General features: G+C 45.2%; 1 protein-coding gene across 1 annotated transcript in view; it reads right to left on the bottom strand.

Annotated features, from left to right (window-relative positions):
- The window catches only part of LOC125704161 (N-terminal EF-hand calcium-binding protein 2-like), a 37537-nt gene extending 13225 nt beyond the window's left edge, over nt 1-24312 (bottom strand). The window contains exons 1-5 of the mRNA XM_048969510.1: nt 23953-24312; nt 20303-20327; nt 11682-11790; nt 9047-9072; nt 7959-8056 (exon numbers count right to left, since the gene is read on the bottom strand). Of these exons, the coding sequence (XP_048825467.1) occupies nt 7959-8056; nt 9047-9072; nt 11682-11790; nt 20303-20327; nt 23953-24243 (549 nt within the window). The 5' untranslated portion in view covers nt 24244-24312. The remainder of the gene's footprint in view (nt 1-7958; nt 8057-9046; nt 9073-11681; nt 11791-20302; nt 20328-23952) is intronic.
- Nucleotides 24313-25486: the final 1174 nt, after the last annotated feature.

Genomic DNA, 25486 nt, shown 5'->3' with positions numbered 1-25486 from the left:
AAGGAAAGCCTGCTCCAAAGTGAGACGTGGATCTGAATCTTGTGGGACGCTCAATGATAAATATCATTCATATAAAATCCATTAAGGGAAACACATCCTCTTCTAAATCTGACTTTGACGACTTGTAGAAAATCTACTTATAATTGGCACAAAACTTTGCTGGAGCTTCTGGTTTTGTCAGAAATCCTGCATCATTACCTTCTTGTCTTTGGATCTCACGTCTCCAAACGGTGAACCTCTCTGGGGATTTCGATACAATCAAGGCTGGGGCACGAATTTCACCCCCTGTCCACTTGCTTCCCGTTTTCAAGAGGCATGTCCAATATATTGTGAAAGGGGGGTACAGCTGTGCCGAGGGGGGGGTGTCCTGCCAGTGGACTGACATTATTGGCGGGCAGCTGAGAGGTCTCCTTTGCAGTGACTAGTACCTTCCTCCACTGCTGACCTGACCATGGGCATCTTTACTGCATTACACCATGTCGAGCCAGTCGGATGTATCGTCATAAAATTCCGCAGCACCATTGGTGGCCTGTCTTTGAGGTCGACTTCCCCAAGCACAGTCCCACAGGCCGGGAAGGAGTTCAGAAGTAAGTGGGCTGGGCCAGACAAACAAGCATCCCTGCCATCACAAGAGTGTTGCAAAGACTTCCCTCATGCTGCAAGACCCACAAATCGAGACTAATCAGTGATGCTGGCTTTGTCCCTGTGCGATCGCGCAGAACTGTAACACTGTCTGCGGAGGGGTGACAAGCCAAGCTAAACCGACTGCATTTTCATCCGGCTCCACCACAGCGAAGTGCATTCAGGCCAAAGACTGGAGACTAATGAGCCACGGTGGCCGGATTTACCAACTGCGAAAGCCGGGGATTTTAATCGAGAAAAACTAAAGTGTTACAGCATGATGATTCAATATCCTCTAAGGCTGAGACGGCACTTAAGAAGAATGACGATTGAATTAAAAAGAACAAACACAATTAAAATTGTTATCGGAGGATCCTATACAGCCTCAGCTTCACAAAGCTTCCAGTGTTTATTTGGGAATTAGACAGTAAGCAGTAGATTAATAATGAGGCGGTTAATAATGACGAATCCAGCCGACTTGCAGTGCCATGCTGCGTTGGAGTTGAGGCTGCAGACTGTTTATAGCTGGGAGCTTCACTGTCACTTTATAGTCCCTGAACCTCTGACTGGGCCCAGGTCCTCAGAACAGAGGAACATGTGTCTTCCTGCAGAGTTGGAAACAAAAATACCTTCCACTGGTCCTCAGGATCCAGCAGTTGACATGGCGCCTCCTAGCCGGGCTTTGAGATACGTCTCCAGCTGCTGTGCCGACAGCTGCTTCGAATAAAAAACATCTTCTGTGAAAATATATAACAATATACAACGGTGTAGATGAAAAGTGCAGAACATGATGGGTCCATAAGCTCACGTTCAGTAAGGCTTGGGGGATCTGTTCAAACTGTGTGCCTGAGGCAGAAGAAAAGCAGTAATGGGGAAGGGATAGCACCACAGTGCCAGAGATGGCCCGGGAGGAGCTACAACGGCTCTGGATATGAGCACCGGTCAACATCTGAAAGGCTTCACAGAGCTGGCCTGCGAGGAGGGGACCTGGCCAACAGGTCCTCACCCAAGGGAAGCTGGGGTAAGGCACCTATGCAGCAGGAAAAAGGACGGCCAAGAGCAGGAGGGACTGGAGGAGAGGCCCGGGGCAGGGCGATGATGTAGCTACTGGCCCAAGGAGATGGGAAGGGCTTAAGAATAAGGAGAAGAAAAAACCCAGCGGAAGACCTGCCAGGAAACCCGCTCGGAATAAAAAGACCAGCCCAGTACAGAGTCACCTGAAGTGCATATGCATGAATAACCAGCGAGGCAACGTGCCTCGTTTTCTGTTTTTAGTTTGTTAATGTGACTTTTTTGTAACAAAAAAAAAACACCCAGATATTCAGTGATTTGCTCCAATTTCAGATGAAAGAGGATGAAGGTCGAGTTACTGAGTGTTTAAGGTGACAGGTCTCATTTTGCGAGTCCTTTACCGGACCGTTTCCAAGGAAACACCGTAACCTAGGTCACCATGATCCATTGGGAATCAAGGCGGACAGCCAGTGCCGGAATGGAAGCTTCTTACCGTCGTCAAGGAACGAGACTAAGGACACAAATGTTATTCTTCATCAGATTTTATAAGAGTTATTTCGAGCAGCAGGGGGGCCATAGTTTTGTCTCTCTCCCCTGACAGCTATAGAAATGAGGGTCTTTCTAGGAGTGATGCTTTATCCGTCAGCTTTAATGCTAATTTTCATTAGTAGCTTCGACCAGACATTCATCTCTTGAGTGGATGAGATATGCCCACATGACGCCTAGAGTTCTGTCCAATTTTTCCATATTTTGACTCATTTCACTTACTGTACTGGTGCCAAATCCTCACTTACTAGCTAGACTGCTAGAAGTGTAAGAAGCAATCCATGAATAACTTTATATTTTAATATATTTTCATGGGGACATTATGAATAAATAAGCAAGAATATTACATGTAGTAAAAGTGTTTTTGATGCAGTTTTAAGTTTCATTCACAAAAAAATTTAAGTATTATTTAACCACGCGATATGTACCCAGGTAACAATTTTTCATTCTAGGAATGTTTCCTGAACATTACGATTAAGGTATGGAAACATTGAAAGTGTCCAGTTTTCCTGATGTTCACAGAATCTTATCCCACCACTTCAACAACAATAACAAAGAATTATACTATAAAAACCAATAAATGGTTTTTTAGGGCAGCAGGTTCAAGGCTGACTGGTGCATTACAGTACAGTATACGCATAAAAAAAATAATAAAATGGTTTTATTATAACACAATATTTTTCAACATTATGCTAAAAGGATGTTCACTCAGGACGGCACGGTGGTGCAACAGTTAGCTCACACCTCTGGGACCTGCGTTTGAATTTCCGCTGGGATTCCATGTGTGTGGAGGTTGCATGTCTTCCCCATATGGTCGTGGGTTTCCTCTGGGTTCTCTGGTTTCCCCCCCAGGCTAAAAACATGCTGAGGTTGATTGGAGTTACCAAATTGCCCGTAGGTGTGTGTGTGTGTGTCTGAAAGAGAGAGAGAGATTGTGTCCTGCGATGTGTTGACGCCTCATCCTGGGTTGTTCCCTGCCTTTTACCCATAGCCTCTGGGATACGTTCCGGACCCCCCCCACGACCCTGAATAGGATAAGCGGTTACAGAAAAGGATGAATGTTCTGGAACTATTATTGCGCCAATATTAACAGAATATTAAAATGTAAAAGGTGGAAATAATGCTCCATTAACGTTACAGTAAGAACCTTCTCTGCCAACTTTAAAGAAGAACTTTAAATACTGTACTATTAGGTTAAATACTAATAATAATGAATACTATCCATCCATCCATTTTCCAAACCACTTATCCTACTGGGTTGCGGGGGGTCCGGATCCTACCCTGGAAGCAATGGGCACGAGGGAGGGAACAGCCCAGGATGGGGGGCCAACCCATCGCAGGGCACACTCACACACCATTCACCCCTCCTACAGGCAATTTAGTAACTCCAAGTAGCCTCAGCATGTCTTTGAACTGGGGGGGGAAGCCGGAGTACCCGGAGGAAACCCCACGACGACATGGGGAGAACATGCAAACTCCACACACATGTGATCCAGGCGGAGACTCGAACCCGGCTCTCAGAGGTGTGAGCCAACAGTGCTAAACACTGCACCACCATGCCACGTAATAAATGCTAATACTTTAAATACTATTTAAATACCATTAAGTATGGGGAATGTTCCCTATTAGCTGGGTATAACGCCCACATCAAATAAAAATAACTCTTAAAGTTTATTTAGCATTATTTTGTAAATTGGTAAGACAACATGCCGAGACAGGAACATATTGCATCTTTAGGACTGTGATCACAAATACATATGATAAGCTAAAATCTACAGAGTAGCTTATTCAGGACCACCACCCCCCAACTCTGTATCTGACTGGGCTCCTCCTCCTCTCTGGTTCTGATTTGACCCCTGGTGACCTTCACACATCAGGTCACTCCACACCAAAATCGCCTCTAAGATCCACAATTTCCGGCATGTAGCAAAAAAAAACCTACTTCAAACGCCCACTTTCTGCGGAAGGAGAAAACTCACCCATAACCTCACGCTAAAATACTCATTGTGGTTTATTAATGCTTATGCTTAATTATCATTTAAAAAGGCGTCATTTTCATATATGCGAGCATGTTTCCCAGCCAGGCTCCTCTCCAGGGACATTAGCATTTGAAACAGGTGTTTCAATCACTTAGGAAAAAGGAAGGAGGAAAAACTCACTTGGAGCGTGACCACAATTTTCCCCTCAAGCCTGCTTTGAACTTTCACACCTTATTAACAGCATACAGTAGGCGAGGCATCGTCAAACGCGGCGAGCCCAGCACCGGAGAAGGGCCTAGCTCTGAAGCAGGAACGAGGGGGATTAATTACAGGTGGAGAGGGAGACAAGGAGAAAAGACAGGAGCGAGGAATGGAGCTTATCGAGGGTGGCAAAGCAAACTGAAGAGAGATACTGTGAGAGATGTGAGACCGCCCTCTTCATGGGGAGGGATGATGCTGTGAAAGGAATTGATGGAGACACAGTGGGATCCCGAAATGCTGTAAGTGGACCAGCTCATTAAACACAGCTTGGGTCCATGACAGTTCACGCAGCTTTCAGTCTGCTAGCCAGCAAAGACACCTTCTACATAACAGAACCACGTTTCCATAATTAAAGATAAAAATTTTCACACTTTTTACTTAAGCAGGCATATATTTAGACAGGTCTTGTGGGCCTCGGTTTGGGCTCCGGTTAGCCGCTAACTGCTAGCTGTTTATACCTCTGTATCTCCTCTGGAATAACAAGCCAGATGCTCCATTGCAGTAAAACTCAAACGCCACCTCTGATACTAAACACAATTCCACAGTGTTCAGGAAATCAGAAGCCAGGGAAGGAAAAAAATCGTAACTGAGAATTTGTCCCTGATGAGGTTGATGACCACAGCACAGATTAATGGGTCTAAGCAGACAGGAGTATTCAGCACTATGAATGCGACCATACCAGCAAGTCCAAACTTTAAAGAACAACAACAGCCATTTCATGATGACAACATGAACCTGAGAATACCACATCAGTCAATGCTTGCACAATCAAGGATAATTAATGAATTGCATGAACTATCTATCATAGATGAGTCATGTGACTAACATACTCAGTGTTGGCAATAGCAGCTGTTAGTTTAGCTACATTTTCCAGTATTGAGGTCGCATTGATGCTAAATTCAAAAGCGAATAGCTTGAAAGTAGTGAAACTGTCCATTGAGTGATGCAGGTCGGCAGCTGCCAAGAGGAACATCACTACATCTCCCCGGACGGACCCATGTTTAATCCACCAAATGGGTTACGTCCTACTAGTCCTAGATCAATGTATGTCTACGACCCAGTCAATGTAACGTCAGGTTTGCTACCTGCTCAGAACCATGTCTATTTTTGGTAACGCCATTTTCAATTGAATTCATCATGTCTGTGGAAGTTTCTGAGTTATGATGGTAAGGCCGCCGACTTTGATCAGTTGGCTGGCCTGAGATTTTCAATTTGAAATAAGTCTGCACTCGCAGATACATGCAGGAAGCAGTTCTATTACCTTGTAAACAGTCTGTATGGTCTGCAAACTACCTCAGTGCTTTTGATGTAGCTAATTTTAGGTTTATAATGGAATAATATAGATTTGCCGTAAGATTTCTTGCGTGAGCGTGAAGAGTCTGAAAGCGTGAGTGTCACGCCGGATGTGTGAGAGATGGCAAACTGGCATGTCCATACCTCTATAATGTAACAAAATTAACAGAAATTACTGAAAAATCACGTATTCATATGCTTACTTTCAGACCTGATTGTAAATGAATGCAATGGCGTGTTTATCCAGACTGTGAAGTTACCTTTGCTTTCAGAGAGCATGAAAACACATTTTCTGTTAAGCCTCTTTGGAGCTGTTCTTAATATGTCCTATTCCGGACGCTGTTTCTTATATATTTATTATACAAACTAATTCACACGTTTTAATGCTGTTTGGGGCTGGCACTTCCATTTGAGGGGCTTATATTTTTTCTGTTTTCCAAATCAGCCAAGACATTTGAAGTCGAATGTTTGAGATAAATCATTATTTGAAAAATGTAGGTGGTCAATATCATTTTTAATCAGTCCCAGAGATTTTAAAGTAGGTTCAATATAGTTAAGCTACTTTTCTCTGATGTATAGCTTTCATGTAGCTCAGCGATATTTTTTTGTAGAATAACTGGTAGCTTAGCTTGATGTATTTAAGCTCCTTGCCCAATATTGGAACACTTAAGACTCCCACCTATTTGCTGGTGTAGATAAATGAACAGACTTGGAGATGATAAGGTCAGGGGTGAATATGAATTCTTCATACAAACAGAAATTGCCATCAGGCAGATGTACAGCCTGTTCTCCCTGTACATGAGACACTTTTTTATGCTGCCATTATAGCCTTGGACAGGGTGCAAAGGCATTCACATATAAGGCTCTTCTGTTCCTTGGATTGTCAGAGATGTACAAACTACCCAATTTTATTTGTATGGGTGAGTACTCACGGACAAATGTCAAGGAGTAAAAGACTACAGGGACTCGTATGTGTGACAGAGCAATTTAACACCAGAACTTGGAAACGTAATGAAACGTCATTGTAATGCCACATGGATATAGCAAAGCATCCTCACGTAGACAGCAGACTCCGGAAGACAGGAGGATGGTGACAGTAAGCAGGGTGAAGCTCGCGGGAGCTGGACCAGGCCTCAGACACGACTGACGGGAGCCGGGGGAGTGACGGGGTACAATTAAAATGGGATTGTCAGTGAAAACAGAGAAACAGACAGATATTGCCTAGTAACACGAGCGTGGAGACAGTGCAGAATGGATACAGTGGAAAACAGGATCGCCAGCTACACGCAGTGCAGTCACTGGCAGGTTTGGCTGGATTGTGAGGCTTTCTGCAGGACATCGACTGAGCTGCAGGAAACATCACACATGGATGGAAACGTCACGCGTGGATATAAACGTCACACGCAGATGAAATCCGCGACTGAGCTGCAGGAAATGTCAGCAATGTATTTATCACGGATAAATGATATTTGCAACATATTTATAATGGACTGATAACTTACTTTGTCAAAATGATAGCAAGACACAAAAATTATATAGGCAGACAACCACTCACAGTGCTGATTCAACGTGGATCCATAATGGATCCTCCGCCACTGACTCTGTTATGAGATAAATTAGGAATGGGCCACCCTACCCGTTCAAAGCCATGTGCAATCCCCCTTTCTGTACCGCCTCAACTCTTTTGTATGTTTACGCAATTATTTGGACAGAAAGTCAATCGAGAATCAGTACGAAAGACGACCATGTAGAGCTCCAGCTCTCAGAGGGACACGCACCCCTGTAGCGACGGGCAAAATGATGATATCAGGGGACATTTCACAAACCGGGGGGGGGGGGGGGGGGGGGCTTCTGGCATGTCAGCCGGGCTCCATGGGATCACTCTGCTCCCAAGAGAGTGTTCTCCATCTATTCCCAAAACACAGACCTGTGCATCCATTATCTGTGACCTCTGACGCTATGCACGCGCGGTGAGCCTGGAGCCTCTTTGCAGAAGGAACCCAGCCCATCAGAGTACATGCAGTTACACATTAATCCCACTTAAAGGCATCAATCCAACTTTGGAATTTCCGACACTTCTGCACAAAGATAGCTGCAGTGCTTTCCGAGAACACAGAGCGAACATGCAGACGTAAAACAGATCCCGGTCAGGAAGCAGAGCCAAAGCTGTGGAGGCGAGAGGCCACCTGGCCGACATAGACACCACCGCTCAGATGGACATATTCATCGAGATGCACGGAGACAGACCTTCTTGGTGAAGTCCATGGCTTTGAGGATGGAGAGATTGAGGGTTTCCAAAGAGGCCAGCACACCCTCATACTCCCCCATGTGTCTGGCGAAGTAGTCTGAGGGACAGAGGGGGGGGGGAGTTCATAGGGTCTGACATTCAGCAGGTATTTTATTGGCTCATAGTTTTATCCATAGAGACTTAGAAACAGGATAAACAACAAAGGCTTTGGATTCAGAAACACACACAGATGCCTGTGTATCTCTGCAAATATTCATAGAGCCGCTGCCTCAGGCATACGCATCTTGTATATTACATGTTAAATAGACATATATATGCAAACACACACCCACACAATGTATACCTATAAAATAACAATCAGTGTCTCACAAACTCATGCGCATGCATCCATTAATAGACACACAGACACACTATGATCCCTGGGAATATTTCCCTAGACTACTGCGGTATCATGTCACAAACCCAGACAGTGAATGTGAACAGTGTGGATGTTCAGGGATTTCTAGAACAGTATTTCCCAACCCAATCCTCAAGGACCCAAAGACTTGTTCTACTGGGAGCTGGGAGAGAGCAAAAACGTTGCCTGTCTGGGGGTTGGGAAACACTGTTCTGGAAAATGATTTTGGTTGTACAAAAAAAATAAAAATCAGCCAAATATGGCGTGGTGTAGTGTGCCTTCAGCCCTGCTGGGTGTACCCGTCTGTTTGTGAAGAATACAGAGACTATTCTGTTCGTGGATCATTGTTCCTGGTTATGGATCCCCGGAACTGTGATACCTAGTTATGTGATGCAAATGTGCACATTTCCCTGGTGGAATAGTGTATTACCAGATCTCACACAGAACACGTCAATAGGGGAGCTGTGTAACCTCATAGCTCTGCGGCAGTGAGAGACGGGAACGTTCAGTCCACCACGAGTCTCTCTCTCTCTCTCTCTCTCTCTCTCTCTCTCTCTCTTTCTTTCTTTCTTTCTTTCTCTCTCTCTCTCTCTCTCTCTCTCTCTCACACACACACACACACACACACAGGACACAAGATTTCTTGGGCTTTACACAGACAAACGAGGCCCACGGGTGGTAAGTACTCACCACAAAGCTCCTGGGTGTCGACATTACTGAAAGCACAGGATGGAAAGTACCAGAAAAAAAGGGGGGGGGGACAGATGCAGAAAGGGTGAGATGCTGCTTTGCGTTTTTTCCCATCTCTTCATGATTAAGGGGTCCAAGGAGCCCCCCTCCTGTACACCTCAGGCCCCATTCTCCATTATCTCCCATCTAGTGGCTCCATCTCCCTCCACCAGCTTATCTTGGTCTGGCCCTTCAGATCTTAATTGAGCACTGGGTCACCATGATAACTTCTCCAGGAGGATGGGCCGCCCAACCCTTTCTGGGGCCCTTAGCAAAATTTGATTAACATAGTTGTCATTTGCCATCTTTCTCCAATTCTGAGAGGCTGATCAGAAGAAGCAACCACCTGGCTCTCAGCGACTGTCTAACTCGCTTATACCTTGAGTCGGCCCAACCGGGAGAATGGACCGATGATTCGGATTACAGGTAGGAAGTGGGTTGCCTGAGAGAGGATGACAAGGCGGGAGTCTTCTTCCTGCTGGGGGCCTGCTGAGCGAGCTGGACTGCTGTTTCATCTATATCTATGTATTCCTATATATAGGAATATCCCAAGCTCCCTTGCAGCTGAGTTGCTGCATTTGATGATTAATATCAACACCAATCAACCAATCGACTTCAAAATGAACAGTCAAGGGTGGGGGGACAGGGGTGGTCACACTTCAGCTTCTATTTCTAACATGTGTGAGAAGAAATATTCCCTGGTTTCTGTGACAGGGGAAATGTGGTGCTCCAGTCTGGGCCAAACTGCTTCATAGCTCCAATCATCTCATTTTCCGCCAGGTGATAAACAGGCCATTGAGCAAATGGCTAATCAAGAAAATAGCTAAAGTGCCCCTGAATGTCCAATCACACGGACTTCCAAGCGAAGCTGGCAAAAATAGCGGCAATCAACTTCTGTCTAGAACCATAATATTAAATTCTACTTCTTGGAACTCATAGAATTACACTCTGATTATGAGGCCCTGTAATTCAGCTCAGACATCCACCCAGTCTGTACTTTAAGGTATATCCTACTCATCCAATTTCCAAGGCCCATTTGAAAAGAATCTATTTGATGGGTTCTGACACACGTTATACGGCGGGATTATAACAGGAACAGCTACTCCTCTGATCATCTGGAGCCTTTGAATGAGGGGTAATTACTTATGTCAGGCCAGGGTCACTTAGCTCGGTATCCTTCTAGAACAAAGAAGTCGCTGGATACCAGGGGCATTCGGAGATAAACTCCCTTGCTTTGTACGTGCTGACGACACTGCAGAAGCCTGTAAACTGCATCCCTTGAGGGGGTGTCCTCTCTATCCAGACCCCTACACAGACAGCACACACAGTTGTAGCATTTTCCTCCTTCCAAACCAAAGCCCAAGGTCCCCCGCCGCCTGCTACTGAGCTCATTCGCTAAACTGACTTCCCACCCTTTTCGTTGGACAAGTCAAATGCATTTTAAACGCATCATCAGGCCAAACTCTACCTGCAGCATCTAATCTGGACTGGATCCTCGAATTTGACGCACCGCTCTGATGCAAAGGATTCCATTCATCCATTGATCTATCAAAAAAATCCATCTTGGACTCACTAATACTGGTTAGGGGTTCAGGGTTCTTTGGAGGCTGTCCTATGCAGCATAGGGCACCAGACAGGCGGACACCCGGGACACCATGACAGGGCATATATTCACTACAGGGCACTGGGAGACGCTAATTAATCTAAAAGCTTTAAACTGCGGGTGAAAACCGTAGTGCGACATGGGGAGGAAATGCAAATTCCACACAAACAGGGGGAGGCAGGATTTAAATTCTCATGCCTAGAGGAGGAAAGAAACACCCAATGAGTCATACGATGGATTCCAATCTGAAAATCTGTAAGCATTAAAAATGCTCACATCAGGCATAACTCAATGGATCGGGAACAATCCCAATATCGGATTCTTAAGCAAGGAACAGTTTAACTAGAAATGTACAACTGTACAGAGCCTTACTAAAATGGACAAGAGCTTCAAGGGGCTTAAAAGGGAGATGCCCATTATTTTCCATGGGCGACTAAGTAATATGTAGTGTAAATAATTATAAATCTGTCTGCTTTCATTTTTTAAGTTATAATACATTTCACTACAGTTTTATAGAAGGATACGGGCATTTTCCTTAGAAGCAGATTTGACAGTCTAGAGCTGCACAGTCGTTCTGAAGGTCTGCTGGTGTCTCAGGCTGTTAAACTGATTTAACGGAGTTTTCCAGGCAAACTAATGGCATAAGGGGTTTTTTCTGTGCATCAGCAAATGTGCACTTCGCAGTCTGTCTTTGAAGCTGGCGGTTAAAATCGATGGCTGAGAGAGGAGCCAAAGTGAGGAGCAGATGGGGATAAGTGAGCAGGAGAGGAGTCAGAGGAGAGGAGGGCTGGAGAGAAGAACAAAGACCTCGGGGACCAGGGGAGACCTAAAGACTCACCTTATTTTCATCAAGTTTAGAAAAATAAAACTCGGATAAGTTTAATGACGTAGATGAATGTGGTTGAGTAGACTCCACATGGAAATAACGATAAATTCAGATTCATTGTAAATGCCTGGTTGTCCCCCCCCCACCCCCAGCCCCGTGAGACTCACCTGGTATGATCCGAATCCATGGTGTGGAACAACTTCTCCAGCTCCTCCTCATTGAGTGAACCATCTGAGAAAAATGCCTGGAACTCATCGAGAGAGAGTTTCCCATCGTCTAGGGGGAGAGACCAACACAGGCACCTTCAGTGACATGTTCTATCTACATTAATCACACCATACAATCCTCTTCCTAAGAACATAAGAATATAAGAAATTTACAAATGAGAGGAAGCCATTCGGCTTCACACACAGAGCTGAAAGTGAAGCCTGGGGTGTGAGCGTAGGGGCAGCCATTTTTACAAATTGCTGTAACATTTTTTGGGTGGCTAAGAATTTTGCTCAAGATTAAGTTAGATTAGGTTAGTATGGCTACTCGGTTCAGTGTGATATTTTAACCTTCTGCTCACACCCCCCCAAATAAAAAAACTGGATTTGAATGTCACAATTGAATGCATATTTTTGTATTTTTCATGAACAGGTACCAGTGTTTACTGGAGCTGGACTACATGCTGAAAGAAATACAATTACTTTAGATGATTACACAATTAGCTATTAACAAAAAAACACCGGCAGCTAAGCACAGGATGCCTGAAGCGGCACTTAACACTGTATGTGTGCAGCTGGACACACTATAGACACTCAGTCGCTACCCAACACAGCCTCATGGACTAGCAGAAGAGTGTGGGATGCTAATGAGCGGGATGCTAATACACTAGATGCTAATGCACAGGATGCTAATTATCCTCCCCTGAGTCACTGGAGCCCCTAGTGTAAGTTACTGTATGTCAGGGAATGAAAATATTCATCATTCTGCTCAGCCATGAAGCCGCAAAACTGTATTTATAATTATAGATTCAGGTCTTATGGTGGAAAAAAAAGACAGAATCATATGAGAGGAAAGGGGAGTATGTCCTTGAAGGTGTCTGGATACAATGGTGTTGTTTTCAGGATCTACCACCCCTCCCCATTTTTCCTCACAGAATACCTTTTTTGGACCCCATTGGTAGTTCAGAAAAATCCCTTGCTTGGCAAGATTATAGCAATTACAGCACCCCTCACCTAAGAGGAGGACATAGATGGCCGACCTGCTCATGTCACAATCACATGACATGTCAGTCACATCACCTGGCTGCTGACCACAGCAGGGTGTTCTGTCCAAAGTTAGCAGCCACCGCTGAGCCTAAACTCTCCATCCCGCTGGAGGAAATCAGACCACGGGCTGAGGAACAGGCTTCCAGCCGCTTGCTCCTAAGAGATCATAAATCACGAGAGCGATGAGGAGTAATCAATAAGGGCCCAGGCTCAGGATGTAAATCTGAGCCACACGGAGGTGGAGCTCGGCCTTCTGGGAGCTGCCCAGCCGCGAGAAATGGGGACAGCGGCCAGCGCAAGCTGGCATGCCACCAGCGCGGCATCCTTCACGGCGGATTGCTGCAGAGCTTGAGGCCGTCCCAGGCGATTCAGCGAAGGGAGCCACGCGGTAGAAAGACCGAAAACCACAGAAGGGCCACACGGTCACGGGCAACATCCACATCGCCAGTAAGCACCGGGAAAAACTCTGTGACAACGTCAGCTCTAAATTCATATATAACCGTTTACGCGAGATAACTTGCTATATAATTTCATAACTGCACAGCTGATCGATTCGCCTCTTAATCCCCAACATGCTTCACAGCAGCTGGTAGATAAGTGTCCTCTATCATCTGGTGGGACACAGGCTCCATGAGAGATGGACCTCACCCTCCCCACAACTAGACTGCATAGGTGGGGTGGGGGGGCAATAAGGACCGGAGTGCAGAACTCATTAAGTAACAACACAAATCTGATTCTATTATTCTCCCGTCAAAGATGAATTTACATGCTTTTCACTACATCTCCACTACCTTCCTTGGTAGGAACATATTGCAAAGCCTCAGATTAATCTAAATATAACAATTTATCTAAGTTCTGCACCACTAAAAACCCCCAGGACACAAGAGGGCGCTGGACATACATGTGCTAGATTGAGTTGGTTACAAAAAATGGGACCAACTGCTATGTTCAACCAAATGAACACATTCATTTAAAAAGTTACTGCCCCTGTGGGTTTCTATCCACCTCCTGGAGCAAAAGTCGGGTGCTGATGTTTAAGGAGGTTTCATCTCAGCTGAGAGTGACGCAACTTAACAACATGACGGATTTCCGGCCGAACCTCTCGCACTTTCTGTTGACATGAAGAGACTTGTTCTCTAAGAAGGAATGGTGTGTTTATGTATGTGTGAATTGGGGGGGGGGTCAGGGATCAGACCTCCAAGGGACACGGTCAAGCTAAAGGGGAAGAGGTCACGGTCGGTAGAGACCCTCATTAGTGCCACGTGGACCGAGCAGAGGGCGAAGCAGGGGTCTCAAATCCGGAGTGGCTGAGCATTTTGAAGCTGCCGCCTGCAATTCCCACGGTCTACACACTCTGCTGTAGCATAGCGGTTAGCGCTTTCGCACGGCTGAAAGATTGTGGGATGTGCACAGAGCTGTATCTCCAGAGGTCACGGTCTATTACATATAAACACAAATTTACTATTAACCAAAGTCAATGCGGCATGAAAATAGCTTCAGCCCTGAAAATGCGCTCCTCTTGCCACGCCTGACAACTCTGGCAGTCCCTCCTGCGCTCGATCCCCTGGTTCCATCTCTCATGTTTGCAGGACATTAATGCTTATGCACTGAGCTGTCAGTGCTTTAGGTCAGCACTGGAAGCGAATAGAAATGGAATAAAGCTCCCAATCCCATGCTGATATGGAGACCACGATAACCTCAGCCATTACAGGAAGTTAGTGTTAGCTCAGCGTTAGGTTAGCGTCCACATTTACCCCATTAAACCTCAACCTGCTTAATTCTTTAACGTGTGTCTTTACTGGATCCAGTTCGCATGCTTTCATTCATTTTAAAAGATGGCAGTTTTCAGAATTAAGATTAAATTTAGATTAAGTACTCTTTCCCAAGGAGTAGAACACCCATTCTCAGATTTAAACCTACTGAGGATTCCGGATTAAATCTCTTAAATTGTAGTCCCCCACTTCACACAATTTAATAATAATCGAGAATAAAAAAAAATAATATTGATCGTTCAAGTAAGGTTACAAAACTCATAACTCAAGGCTTCCATCACCACACATTTTCAATCAGTAAAAACACAAGCTCATCAGAAAGTGATCACTCTGTAGGTCAGTAAATCAGCTGAGGGGAATTGTGAATTTTAACGGTGAGACTCGCTTCACTGATCAGCCCCAGCACTGCGCCACTGGCTCCGACTTTAATCACATGGCACCTTGGTCCCTAACCCCTGACGGCGTGACACTCTGCTCCTGATATTTTGATAACTGAGCTCCATTTTCCTTTCCCTGCCCCATATGCTGGTGTATAATACTCAGCTGTAAACAGTGATGCATTGTGGGTCGGGCGTTTGATTCTTGCCCAGAGCGACGCCGACTTGAATGCCTCCCTCTACATCATCCACAAGCTGCGACGCTGACTGTACCGCAAACAGATGGCCTGCAGCTCGGGGTGTGGGGAAGCCCCTCTGCCACTGGGGGGGGGGGGGAGGGGGGGGGCGGCGCTGAGCCACGTGGCAGGATGAGTGAGCCCACGTCAAAATCACAGCCTAATTACCTTTACGGTCATCTTCAGCTGTATCAGGCGTGAATAATTCAAATTTCGATCTCGTTTGTTGTGGTGCAAAGAAACAGGGAAAAACTGAATATGCAAGACATTCAAACACGACATATTGGGCTTAAGACAGGAAAATACAGCTATAAACACATTTTAAAAAATACAGCTGGGCATATGGGCAATGGAATTAAATAAGCAGGAATGTGCCTGAAGTAGACGTCTGATTACACACTGGAAGTTCCACGGGTATTACGGAATTTGTGCTGCATTAACGTACAAGGTTAAGAGTAGCTGAAAGCTTTTGTGGGAGAAGCTTCTAGAGGTCAGTTGACCTGGGAAGCAGCTCTCGGCCCGTTCTCTGCATACCTCAAACACCAGCAGTGGGGTATCCAAGGCAGGCAGGGTAATCAGAGCTGAAATTACCCAATGCTTAAGATCCCTCTCAGGCCTGATTACAGACCTCCAGGACACCTGTCAAGGGCCCCCACATCATGGGACTGTGAGGAAAACGCATTCACCTGTTCTGCCAAGTCTGGTAACAGCAAGTTGAGGGACACTCTTGACAATGCTTCACATGTTATGAAATCCCAGAAACAATCTTCACTGAGGGGCAATGTGGCTGAGTGGAATAGCTTCAGCGGAACTCAAAATGCTAACAGTGCTAACCAGAGGGTCATTTGGTTTTAGCATCTCACTAATGGATGGACCTGAAACCATGCAGGAGCAGAGCAGGGTCACTGTGGCTGTGTTCTTTTAATGACAGCGAGTCATATGTGCGCCCCGCCTTGGGGCACTCTGGATAGACTTCTGCTGACTGCCTCAGAAGCCAATGACTGTGTCACACAGAAGAGAAGAACCTTAACTATTAATGACCAAGCACACCGTACCTGGCGCCATCCTAACATGCTTTTGTTTCCAATTATAAAGGCGGCCGGTCCGAGTTATTCCGGTGCATGAGCCCTGCCTCTCTCCCTGACCTCCAGCTCTTTGATGGAAAGACCAAGACATTTAGACAGAAAGCAGATCGACCTCTTTCTTATCAAATGGCAGCCTTTAGAAGTAAGTATTTTCTACTACATGTATCCATGGAGACCAAGCTCCCCCGCCATCCCCCATCCTCAAGCGTACCTCCCCCTGTTTCTCCTCTCCCCTGTGGTGTTGAACAGCAACTTCTCATGGGTATCATAAATATATATGTGATGCAAAAACAGAACATATTCTCTGAGGATTTTTTTTTGCGAGTCAAAAAAAAGATATCACCTCTTTTATTTCATTGGTCCCCCGGGCATAATCATTCTTCAAGAATGTATTTCATGCAAATAAAAGGAAAACTCAAAAAACACAAATAATATTAATCTGGGGGCTTGGGGGGGTGGGCAGGAAGTAGCATTAGAGTAAAGCATAAGGCTTACTTTGTCGCTCCTGAGAGTGACCGTGACCTTCTGAAGCATCACTGTCCAGAATATTCTTTAAACGTCCAAAAGAAAAAAAAAAGCCAAGACCGAGGAGAGAACTCTGTGCTCAGGTGAGTGACATTTAATCTAATTTTTCTCTAAATGACACTTTTTGTGCTGAGCTTCTCTGTCCTAAACAAGAATCGGACCCTTCAGTGAGTAACGTGTCTCCTGCTGATTTCTCTTGCTGGAGAAGGACAGTCGCCTTCTGTTCCATGTCCCCCTCGATGACCCCAGGCCATGCAGCAGTCATGTAACCAGGATGGTCACATGACTGCATACACACAGAGCAGACACACCTCTCGTCACAAAGCACGCAACCACAGGAAAGCTGAACACTTCTCAAATCAAAGTTACATTTTATTTCCATCCATCCATCCATTTTACAAACCGCTTATCCTACTGGGTCACGGGGGGTCCGGAGCCTAACCCGGAAGCAATGGGCACAAGGCAGGGAACAACCCAGGATGGGGGGCCAGCCCATCGCAGGGCACACTCACACACCATTCACACCTATGGGCAATTTAGCAACTCCAATTAGCCTCAGCATGTCTTTGGACTGTGGGGGGAAACCGGAGTACCCGGAGGAAACCCCACGACAACATGGGGAGAACACGCAAACTCCACACACGTGTGACCCAGGCGGAGATTCGAACCCGGGTCCCAGAGGTGTGAGGCAACAGTGCTAACCACTGCACCACCATGCCGCCCCTGCATTTCATTTATTTAACACAATTAATTATCCAAAAAAATATAACCCAAAGCAATGTACATTTTTGATAAAAACAGTTCCTGGAGCTATTTGAGGTTAAGGGCCTTGCTCAGGGTCCCAATGATGACATCACTCTGCTGAGCCTGGGATTAAAACTGGTGCCCTTCCAATCACATGCATAGGGTCCAAACCCATTGATCCACAGCGCTTTCATAAAGAGAAAGATCTTGTGTTCAGCCACAAACACATAGGATGCAGTCTACGAAGGTGTAACCTTTGCAATCTGTGTTCTTTGAAAGTCAAATGGAAAGCATTGTGAAATGGGACGGTCTGGCTTACAGATAGCTTCCTCTTCACATCATCAGCTGCCCCCCCCCCCCCCCCCCTTACCCTTGAGTCACGAAGCGTTGCTTCTGGGACATGCCCACTTTTGCTCTACATAATGAATCTTGGGATGTTAGGCTGCGAAGGATCCATTCAATGAATCTTTCGCGACCCTGCAGAAGAAGAATGCATTTCTAAACTATATTTGAAGGAGACTTGAAAATGGGACAGTCTTGTTGCACCACTGTGACACATTCAGTCTTCGAATGCAACCATCAAGGGATGCAGCCCCTGAGTTCAGCCACAGCCCTTGGCTGGGAGTCAAACCCAGACCCCCCACATGACAGACAAGAAGTCTACCACCAACAGGCTCTAAAAGAGGAAGACAAGCGCAGTGTTTGGAGTTCAGCCAATAGGGCTCCCTTTGTCTGCCAAAAGAGGGGGGGAAGGTGAAGGGGTGTGTGCATTTCTGCAAGTCTGGTTGCCACAAACACAAAGCACTGCACTTACGTGATTATCCTAAAAGATCACTCCTTTTCAAGTTTAAGTTACTGAATCTCCATAAAGATAATGGCCCACAAGCTTAAAAAGCACAAAAAGCTCTTATGCTTGTGTGTGTGTGTGCTTGTGTGTGCATCTCACATATGATTGGATGTTGTGTCTGTGTGTGACCGTATAGGAGCTGTGGGGTTTCAGGCAAAAGGACCAGGCGTCCAATAAGCACCAGGTCCATCTGGGGAAAGCAGGCGCTGGGGACAGCGCCCTCACAGGAAGTGTGCAGTCACTGCACTCTCCAGCTCTGCTCCATGGAGAAACCCACTGCAGTCTGGCAACAGGAGCAGAAAGCCAAACACCAAATACACTTATTTTGGTTAGAAACACAACCTGCTTGTGAATCTTTTGCTGGTATGAGGGTCACAGTCCCAGGGAGCATTTCACCTTAAGATCTGTTACCCTAATGCCCAGCACCATGGAAGCCAGGCTACTGTAAGTCAGGCTACTGTAAGTCAGGCTACTGCATGCCAGGCACTGTAAGCCAGGCTACTGTAAGCCAGGCTACTATAAGCCAGGCAGTTCAGTCCTTCACTTGTGAAAACCACTGGACTTTTCATGAAATCATTTGTCAGAAAACAAGCATGACACTGTTATGTTGGTCTGAAACATTTGACTTATATAGCTTATGTCTTTTGTATATTCTTCACCTCTAGTATATATTATTTGCTTAAACTATTTGACTGCATTGGCTTTGGATGTCATTAACATAATCTCACTGTGCATAACGCAAAGATATTAAACCCTTTATTATGTAGAGGCTGTAAATATTTTGAATGACGTGACTCTCATGTTTTCTGACAGCGGGAGCAGTATTGCCAGCCCAGATATGAGTTCCAAACAGTCCACGATGTCACCCATGACAACCAGTTCAGGGTACATGAGATTTCGGCATAAGGGCTGCACACGGCTAAACCCAATGGCCCACCTCCCCCTGCGATCCCCCACAGCAGCAGCACCCTACTCCCAAAGAGATAAGTGAGGATGCCTACACAAATCGGCTGGATATTCTCAGACATACCCAAGATAGCTCCTGATGTAACCTGCTCCTCATTCGTGGCAACACTGTCGTGTCAACACCTCAATCATGACATAGCGCCCTCCCAGCCCCACGTACACGTCACCTCATCACCCTACATCCCTTCTCCTCCATGAAGCATCCCTTCATACCTGCTAGTGTCTGGAGGCTAAAATAAGCCCATCACTGCCCACGTGCCTGTGAACACATTGGCCAAATGAACTTTAGAGTTGGACCAAACGGAGATTAAAAAAGAAGGAAGGGGTGAGTTTGAGGAGTGATGGTATCCTTACCAGAGGGCAAAGTACGGCCCCATCCTGGAGACCATCTGCCATCCTGGTTATTACTGGTCTCATTTGGTCAGAAACTCACAATGTTTCCATTGATTGTATCCAAGCGGAAACAAAGAGGACGACAACTGATTTCCAGACTAATCTGAGGAGAACAGAAGCCAGCCTCATAGACCAGGCCCCCACACAAAGAATGAAAGAGAGTAACTTCTCAAGCCAATTAATGGAGAAGTAGGATGGAGGAACGAAAGAAGCTTCAGAGAGAAATAACACAGATGAAGGACCTGAGAAAGTAACATCAAAGTTTCTGTTTTGTGGGACATTATTCAACACAAATGACTGAAAAGATTACAGCCCTAAAACAGCTACAGCTATATTTAATAACCAGAATTATCATCTTAAGTGGGTAAAGGCATCTTTCGGAGGAGCCTGCTGTTGATGTTACTTAACATCTAATTTGCATGTAAATGCTATCGGGGGAGATAAAACCGGAATATAATAAGAGTCCAGTTACATCCACGACCACTTTTTAAACAGTATTACGGTAATTGCTTTCATTATCAACTGCTTAGAATTAGATGTTACTGAATCCTGATAGACAGGGAATTGAATATGTAAAAATCGACACTCACCGTCTTTATCAGCTCTTCTAAAAATCTGGAAAGAAGAAAACAAATACCCAATATTAGCCAGGCATGGAAAGTTCATCATAAACTTATCGCATGTGTTGCGATAAGGTGCACAAGGCAAATAATGGAAGTGAAGGGTGAGTCACAGGGAATTCACAACATGCTGAGCAGATTGATGATTGGAAATAGCCAGCATGGCACACGACTAACGAGGGCTGATCCAGGATTAATATACACCTTCATTATCACCATGATTGCGTGTTAACAGTGACATACACACTCTCAGAAAAAGGGTAAACATTTGTACCTTTGCTTCTCACTGGGGCTGTACCCTCAAGGGTCTGCCAATTGTACCCTTAGCTGTAGGTAATTGTACCTTTTAAGGTACAGAAATGGACAATGAGGAACATTTTTGTACCGCTGGCGGTACATTAATGCTCTTTGTACCATTTGGATGTTCCACAGAGTCCATTTCTGTACCTTAAAAGCTATAATTACAAGGGTACAGCTCCAGTGATAAGCAAAGGTACAAATATCTACCCTTTTATCTTGATGAGTGTATAGATATGAATGAGAACTATAAATATGACAAACCTCAAATCAAAGAATAATAGGCAAATAAAAGTCTCAAAGGTTGTCAGCAAAAACAAGGCTCGCTTAATTCTTATTTACCATCTTTAGACGGTGTATCAAATGATAACTAAACCGAAGTGTGGTTAGAGATCATTAACAGAAACTGGAGATACTGGAAGGTGCAGCTCCGAATGGTATCATGCACTTTATGTAGGAAATGAAACCGAAATGACTATTAAAGGAGCCATTTTCTTGATTTATGCAATTTCCTATGTCACAAAGAGGTTTTCATGTCAGTTATATGCTTCTTTTATGACATTTTATTACTGCAATAACAGCAAACGCCTCGTCTGACGTTGTTTAGTCAAGAGCGGCTTTTTGTCATTTAAGTGTACCACAGTTTCCGCAGATGATAAAATACTTCGGTTTAAAGGATTGGAGAATAATTTTTGCTGCTGCTGCAAGACATTAATAAACTCGCTTTATGTGCCATTGCACAGCAATAAAAGTTGTGTGTTTAATGACACAATTCCTGTTCAGCTGGAGTCATGTAAACCATATATATACTCGCTGATGGTTTCTGATAGATGAAGAGATGCACTTCAGTATGGTGATATTTAACGTTTTCAATTTAGAAGATGTCTATGCCTTCTCTAATGAAAGCTGCCAAAAGATGATATTTACACAGTATACATTGCAATTTGTTCCGGATGAAGAAATTAAATTTTTATATTTATGCGCGTGGATTTGACTGCGCTCTCTAGCATATAACAGGTTGGGTTTTCGGATCTACAGCTAACACACCTGCAAGGTACTTATGGAAACCTGCCATCTGGAAATATATTGACGATTATTGCAGCAGATACGGAGATGATTATAGGGAAATCAATGTCCGCTATAGTCACATATGATGGCTGGACGCATATGATGTGAAGTTACTGTCAAAGGTGAGGCGGACGCCTGCATATAAAGGGTGAAAGAAGCGTAAGGAAATAATCTCCGTCGTGCAGCTGCAGCTGGAGCCGCATGTGCGGCGTGATTGCTTTGGGATCAGTTACATATTTCATGCAAATCAGCACAACTGTGCGGGAAAATACGAAGACGAGGGATAAGTGAATCACTCTGGAGCCGTAGTTGAGACCATAAATGATGAAAAGAGGCGGAGCGAAGACTGGGCGACGGATTAGACAAATGCTCCAAAAGAGGTTGGAAATGAGGCGAAAACGCGGGCGGCAGTCAGCATTATAACGCTAGAGATGGTACCCACTGTCTGAAAGCCATAATTAAGCCTGTAGATGAAACACACTGAAATTAACTGTGACATGTTGAAACTGAAGATCAATTAAGCTGAAGCTGAGCGCACACCAGATCTGAAGCTGATGCTTAGGCTGAAGTTGGGGCCGAAACAGAAGAGGCTGCAAACGGCCGTCACAGCTGTGCTTTTTCCCCCTGTGTCATTAACAATGAATGAGTCTCAGCAGGCAGAGGACACGTTGCATAACAGCAGTTCGCCACCGTTGCCTCATTCAGCACGCATGTGGGCAGAAACACGTATTTCCTCACCCTGTGACAGCAATTAAAAACAACTCAGAGATTAAAAATAAGCAATCGGCAAACAGCCATGGGAGGGGTGTAGAGAACATGACCAAAAAGTATGCAGGGTATAAAAACGGAATAAACTCTGTCAGATAAAATAAGCAAAAATTCCTTTTGTTGAGTCAGTGATTATAGGAAGAGATAAATATGCTGTATACCGACGTGGGTGTGTGCACGTCTTTTTTAAACGTGGGGTAAAAAAAAAGCTTGGTACCATTTTAGTGCTGCTCTTTAATTGGTAGAGCATTGTTATAAACGATATTAGTATATAACACTTATGTGCTGTTTCTTTCGAACAATGAAGTATGTCTTCAAATAGAAACCTCTAAATAACCCCCCTAAAAAGCAGCTGCAGTGAGATGCAGGAGGCTGAGACTCAAGCAAGCGCATCCTTCAGAGCAGGATCGCAGCGGAGCGCAGTCTGCCGGCTTGAGAGCGGCGCGTCCCGGTTATCATCCTGAGCAGCTGGATGGGGAGCAGCTCGTCCGAAGTGTTCTTCTGAGAATTTCTTTTTGTATGAAAAGATGTGTGTGCACCATGGACTTTGGTAATGCGTGTGTAAACAGGTGTACCGCGCTGGATAACGCGGCGATCGAGCGCGAAGGGATGGCCGCAAATTCATGGCAGACACAGGGGTGAAATGCGGAGGGCTGCAGCATACTGACTGAATTACTGTAGCTGCACCCTCGGAACATGCCGCGCCTTTCGGTAATACACGTACAGTGCTCACATTTGCATTGCACTGGTTTAAAAGCCAGCGCAGAATACTGGTACAGCCTATTACAAAGCAATACTAAACCGCCAGCTTAAGATAGGCTTTATGACCTGGTTTTACTTTTAATTAGTCAAATAAATCACAATATTAGTAAAAGCACACATGCATTTAAACTTGAGAAGAAATGCCATTCCACGATTTCACTTCATATCCTATAATAACCATGCACGTTATACCACGCTTTTAAAAGTAGGTAAGACTCACGCACTAGCTAAGACTGAAGTAATATTTTCATTCATATTATCCATGGCCATTATGTCTATAGTGTACACGGCGCCCGCAGCGACCCGAACAGGTTTTACGCATCCGTAATAAATGATAAAAAAAATCAGGTTACGTCTGTATAATAAGTAGCTACTTATTCTAGCACAATTCTTTAAGGTGAAATAATAAAGGCGGTTTAAATGTAAAATCCAGAAGTGTTCGGCAGCCCGGCGCCCATCAGTCTCTCGTCAGAAAGTTTTAAAGTGAGCGGACGTGTTTTATTAGTTTAATTACTCGGCATCATGCCGCAGCAGAAGATCAGACACATTGCAAGAAGAGTCATGTATATCTCTGCTTCATATTACCCTGGTGGTGCAGTTAATGAAATAAAGCTCGCTTTTCGGCACTGACATAAAATGCGCATGGATGTTATTTATTGCAGGCTACCCGAGTTACAGTTTATTTAAAACAATCATGCATAAGTAATATTACATGAAACACCTACATCCAAGATCACGGAGATCCCTTTCCGGGGCTCTTGGGTGAAGAACTGCTCCTGTGCTACCTCTTCTTTCACCCACTCCCGGGAGGAGACGCTCTTATTGTCGCTCATCTTGGTGACTATCCAGCGGACGAGCCCGTCTATCCCGCCGGACTGCGCAGCCGCTGCCGTCTGACCGTCCTGGGCTCCTGGTCTGGGGAGCTCTCCGGTGTCCCGACCCTGAAGTTTGGGCTGTTCTTTGTGGATCAGCTTGTGGACGCCGTCCCTGCAGTAGCGCGCTGCCTGTTCGCACATCCTTTCGGCACAGAGCTTTCATGCTGGGCGGTATTGGGGCACTCCCTCCCGCCCCTTTTACATCACCCCTTACACACCCCAAAAGCACACCTCTATAATTTACAGGCAAGAGGGAAGCGAGGGTTTCATCTTTCTTATGACTCACCATAAAACACCAAAAATAACAATAAGTGCGAAACCGCCCCTCAGTCGGTTACATCCCTAGACACTGAGCAAACTTCCAATAACAGTGTTCATTTGATAAACCACATGAAAATTATGAAAAATCCACACCGCCCGCTTTTTAGGTGTTATTGAAATACGTGTGGACGCACCATTTCTGTGGTTTAAATCTTGAATGCATTCCCTATTGTTCATGCCTTGAATTAATTCGTAAATATTAGCCACTGAACACGTTTTGACACACTTTTGATGTTTGGTGCCTGGTGGTGTCGTTCCTATAAAGTTAATGGTGTTATAGTGTAAATTGTGTGTTCATAATATTTCGTCAGTGCTGCCTCGGGATACGACCTGTCTCTCCTGCCAGGGGGTTCGGGCTTCCCCATTGCTGCTAGTGGGGGGTTATGTCAACTAGGTTCAGACCGTCAGTCCAATCTGCCGCATGGCCTTTAGCCGCTCTAGCGATGTCAAAGGACGCCCGGCTATTGATGTAGGAAGGCAAACCGACCGCTTGCTGTCGCTCGCCTCATTACCACTGCGGGCTGCCGTAAACGGGTGCATGGGTGACATTTCGAAAGGTTCCACAACACAAAGGTGATTAACTAATGTCAGTTAATTGGTTTGATTTGACTGGATTAGAGAGAAAAAAACAGCAGCAGAATGAAACGAGGGAGGTCATTAAAAAAGATGAGTTTCATTGCGGTCAGCTGACGGGCGACGGCCAGCCCGTCTCAAGAAGTGCAGGTCCCCTCGTACACGACTGCTCTGGGTAACTTCAGCCGCTCAGATTTTTTTGAGTGTTCTTTTTTCCCAGGTCTTTGGTTAGATTAGCAGATTAGGTACTCTGCTTTCAATAATGCGCTTGTGGAAGATCTGCTTTCTTTACTAATTAGACCTACCTATGTATGAATATACTACAAATAGTGGGATATCTGGCCATTACACCCACAGGAACTTGTATGACATCCCATTCTAATCCATAGGCATCAATGTGCAGTGGTTCCCCCCTTTGCAGCTATAACAGCTGCCACTCTTCTGTGCAGGCTTTCCACAAGATTTTGGAGTGTGTCTGTGGGAATTCTTG

Source organism: Brienomyrus brachyistius, chromosome 11 (genome assembly GCF_023856365.1).
Source record: "Brienomyrus brachyistius isolate T26 chromosome 11, BBRACH_0.4, whole genome shotgun sequence".
NCBI classification, from domain to species: domain Eukaryota; kingdom Metazoa; phylum Chordata; class Actinopteri; order Osteoglossiformes; family Mormyridae; genus Brienomyrus; species Brienomyrus brachyistius.
This window is presented reverse-complemented; position numbering and strand designations above follow the sequence as displayed.